This window comes from Benincasa hispida, chromosome 12 (genome assembly GCF_027475165.1).
Source record: "Benincasa hispida cultivar pf3 chromosome 12, pf3_genome.v1.1, whole genome shotgun sequence".
Taxonomy (NCBI): Eukaryota; Viridiplantae; Streptophyta; class Magnoliopsida; order Cucurbitales; family Cucurbitaceae; genus Benincasa; species Benincasa hispida.
In genome coordinates, this window is record NC_143489.1 from 83,364,201 (window position 1) to 83,368,647 (window position 4,447).

Here is a 4,447-nt window from a genome sequence, read left to right on the forward strand (position 1 = left end):
ATATATATATAGATTCTCAATTAGGTTGAAATCGAAGTCTTTGTCACAGAGGAACGATATTTTTATTTTAAATAGTAATAAAAAGGCTAGATAAAACAAGAATGTTTGTGAATCCACCACATAAAGGGAATAAACAAGAAAAGGAAATAGATTAAAGTTGGGTTCCATATTCTATTATTTACCCTATAAATACCTCAAGAAATAAGAGTTCTTTATGCATGAAATAAACACAAAGCAAGAAAAGAAGGGAAAAGATGATAATCCCAAGGTACATTGCTCTTGAATCAAAGAATAATCACAAATATCTCGAGTCCACAGACGAAGATGAAATCATCAAAGGGTTTCTAAGGTTCACGGGAGAAAATATAGTGAACCCACGCTCAAAGTTCGAAGTGGAAATAGCAAACTGTGATAGCCGTTTGGTTCACATAAGAAGTTGCTACAACAACAAATATTGGGTTAGCTGTACAACCGTGGATGACAAACAATGGGTTCCAACAACAAATTACGAATGGGTTGCAGCAATGGCACAAGATCGTGAAGAAGATCAATCCAAATTGACTTGCACTTTATTTAAACCTGTGTACGATGCTCAACATTCTGCCTTCAAATTTGTTCATGTTAAATTCAACATTCGTCTCGCCTTATCAAGACACTACAGCAAAGTACGAGACTATGGATTAAATTGTATCAAGTCGGGGTTCGATTTGACAGATTGCTTCATAATCACTGATTGGGAATCATTAATGATTTTGCCAAAACATGTTACTTTCAAGGGAGATAATGGTTGTTACTTGCAAGGGATTTGGCAAGAAGGACATCCATATCAACAATTCTCTGGTAACGACATTGGGGACCAAAGAGTTCCTCATGAGACTTTCATGACTACCAAGGGTTATGTTCGAATCAAATCTAACTACCACGGAAAGTTTTGGAGGCGGGATCCTGATTGGATTTGGGCTGACTCAGATGACACGTCGTCGAAAGATCCCAACACTTTGTTTTGGCCTATACGTCTCGACAACAACCACGTGGCGCTTCGGTGTTTAGGGAACAATAAATTCCTCGGAAGGGTGAGTTTTGAATGGAAGACGAATTGTTTGAATGCTTGTACTCCTACTATTACAACTGAAACGAAGTTGAAAATGGAAGAGCCTGTGATTTCAAGGAGCATTTATAATGTCAAGTATCGACTTTCGGATGCGAGGATTTACGACGAGAAAGTTATGATCATGGCTACTCAAAAAGCTATTAATAAAAGTAGTCAAAGTGAAACAATAACTTTGAAGTTTATGTGTAGTGAGACTAAAAGTAGCACTTGGGTATCTTCTACTACATGGAAGTTGGCTGCACAAACAGCTCTTAAAGCAGGTTTGCCTTTTATTGCTGATGGGAAGATTACAATTTCAGCAGAGTTTTCAAAAACATATAACTGGGGAGAAAGTTACACATCTACCAAAACATTGGAAACCACACAAGTTGTTACTGTGCCAGCTATGTCAATGATGGAGGTTAGCCTATTGGCTACACAAGGTTATTGCGACGTTCCCTTTTCCTACATCCAACGTGACGTTCTTTCAAATGGTAAACAAGTTTCTCATGAATTTGATGATGGTGAATACAATGGCATCAACTGTTATAACTTTAAGTATCAGACTAAAGAAACTCGACTTTGATATATAGTTGATGCCATGTACAAGAATAATCAACATAGTTATACTTAAATAATATGTTGTAATATTTGAATTTGAAAGAATAAAATGTAGCACTTGCTACATAATGTAGCTCACATCTAATTCCCTAGAGTAACCCTTATATAAGGGTTTAGATGTGACAAACAATGTATCATATATGTTGCTTAATGTCTACTCTCTTTTTACATGTATGTGTTAAAAGAGTTTTAATAATAACTATTTCTATTCCTATACTTTACTCTCTCTCTCTCTCTCTCTCTCTCTCTTTTTTTTTTTTTTTTCTTCCTTTTTATGTTGTTATAATGTGTCAAATGCATTATAACTTTCAATGCCTCATTATCCAAACTTTGGGATCCTAATCACATACATCAAAACTCTTCAAATATTCAATCCCTTTATCATCGCATTTAATCTTGTTGTTATGTAATTTTTTCGTTTGTATTTATTATGGGGCTTCTCTCTAATTCTGACCTTTTCTTTGCTCTTTTGGATGTTGGCTTTCCCTATGTACGTATTGACTTATCAATGAATGGAAAGTGAGATATGATGAGAGTGTTACGAATGTGTTAATGTTGTTGAAATATTTCAATGTACCATACTAATCCACATTATTATATCTTTCTCAAAAAATAATGTGTCAAATGCATATTTACTAAATACGTTTGATTAAATTTGAAATGCACACTCCTCATTCCTTACCATGTTTTGCATCTTTCATTAAGTATAATGGTTGAAGTCTTAACCAAATTCAAAAAACAAAAACAAAATTTTAAAAGCTATTTTTTTTAGTGTTCATATCTTTGTTTGGTTTAGACCATTGGAGAAAAAGTAGATAACAAATAAATAAATTTGGATGTAGAAGTAGTGTCTATAACGTTAATTTTCAAAAAAAAAAAAAAAAAATGATTACCAAATGAGACCTTGAGTTTTAGTTTTGATTTTTGAAAATTAAATTTATTTTTTCTCAATTTCTTACCATGGTTTGTATTTTTCTTAAGTAAAGAGTTGAATTCTTAGCTAAAATTTAAAAACAAAAACAAGTTCTTAAAAATTATTTTAGTTTTCAAAACTTGACATGAATTTTAAAAATATTAGTAAAAAGCAGATAACAAAACAAGAAATTATAGTTGAAAGGATGTTTATAGGCTTAATTTTTCAAAAAAATACAAAAGAAAAAAATCAAATGATTATTAATAATAATTATATTATTATTATGATTAGGAGGAAAAAAATTTGCATTTGTTGGGTTCTTTTGGGCTTTGTCCCAAATAGAACAGAGAATCCTTGTACGATTGGGCGAGAGTTGAGACGACAACAAAAATAGCTTACTTTAAATAGTTATGTTTCATAAATACTAAAACAAACTTTCTTTCAAAAATTGCTAAATTGTGGTGAACTTAGTACTGAAATCGGAACATGGATACGAATAAAATATGATATTAAAATAAATATAATATATAAATTAACAAAATACAAAATAAGAATTTTTTTTAAATTCTCCAATTTTTCTAATTTTCATAGAATTTGTCTAATGTGTGTGTTTCAAAACCGACCAAATGCCATTATTTAGTAAGTAAGAGGTGGATTACATACACACTAATAATTTTGACACAACAACAGAGGGTAATGGATAAGTGACACATGATCAATTGACACTAAAAATGGATATCTACATTACACATAATTTAACATATTTATAATATAAATCTATATTCAAGGAGGATTTGGTTTTTAAAATGAAAATTTGTCAAATGAGAGTTTGTATATATTTCGAAATCATATAAAGGTAGAAAATTCTCCTAAATTAAATCTAGGAGAAATTAAAATTCAACAAAATGATCTTAAATTATATATATATATATATATTACAAATCGGTAAAGAGAGTGGGAAGTTAAAAATATATATTAACATAAAAGATATGTTAAAGCATTTTTGCAACAAGACTCTCAAATTAGGTATTTTCATTATTAGAATTTTTTGGTAGAATGTTATTGACATACGATGAATCATGCTCAAGAGATAATCTACAAATGAGGAATTTTGGACTAATCACAAGTTGTCACGTTGTTTATTAAATTAATGACAAAATTCTAAATCATTAAATTTAGGTTCAATTAGAAGTTGACATATGTCCCGAATTGAAGACAAATTTCGATGACGCCACGCGGTTGAATCAAATGAGATTAAATTGGCCCAATTTGATATTATTATTTGGGTTTAAAATCCAAATTACAAAAAAGGCTGAATTGGACTCAAATTTCAAATCAGGCCCCAAACCAACTAATTGGGCCTAAGGGCCAGGCCCATGGACCAACCAAACCCACGAAGCCCACTTGAGAACTCTATAAATAGAGAAGTTCTCTTCATTTGTGGAGATCAGCAATTCTACACTCTAGAGAGCTTAGAGGAAATTTTTCTACAATTAGAAGACTCCTATTGAAGTCCTTTGGAGATACAAGCATTCTTAAGACATTCTGACCACGCTTGAAGACTGAAGTATACAAACATTCTGCTCTGACCACGCTTGAAGACTGAAGTCCTTTGAAGATACAAGCATTCTTCCAAGACATACAAGCATTCTGACCATGCTTGAAGAAGACATACAAGCATTCTGACCATGCTTGAAGACTGAAGTCTTTTGAAGATACAAGCGTTCTGACCACACTTAAAGACTGAAGTACTTTGAAGATACAAGCATTCTACAAGCATTCACACGCTCTGCTTCTATACATCAAGCGTACGCATTCAACCG

The 4,447-nt window shown here is 32.0% G+C and overlaps 1 protein-coding gene across 1 annotated transcript; it reads left to right on the forward strand.

Moving 5' to 3' along the window:
• The first annotated feature begins 254 nt into the window (after positions 1–254).
• On the forward strand, positions 255–1,676 carry LOC120067663 (uncharacterized). The gene has a single exon (XM_039019201.1). The coding sequence runs from the start codon at positions 255–257 to the stop codon at positions 1,674–1,676; it is 1,422 nt and encodes a 473-aa protein (XP_038875129.1).
• Positions 1,677–4,447: the final 2,771 nt, after the last annotated feature.

Excerpts from the sequence above, each read along its gene's own strand:
- LOC120067663 (XM_039019201.1), top strand. The coding sequence starts at position 255 with ATGATAATCCCAAGGTACATTGCTCTTGAATCAAAGAATAATCACAAA.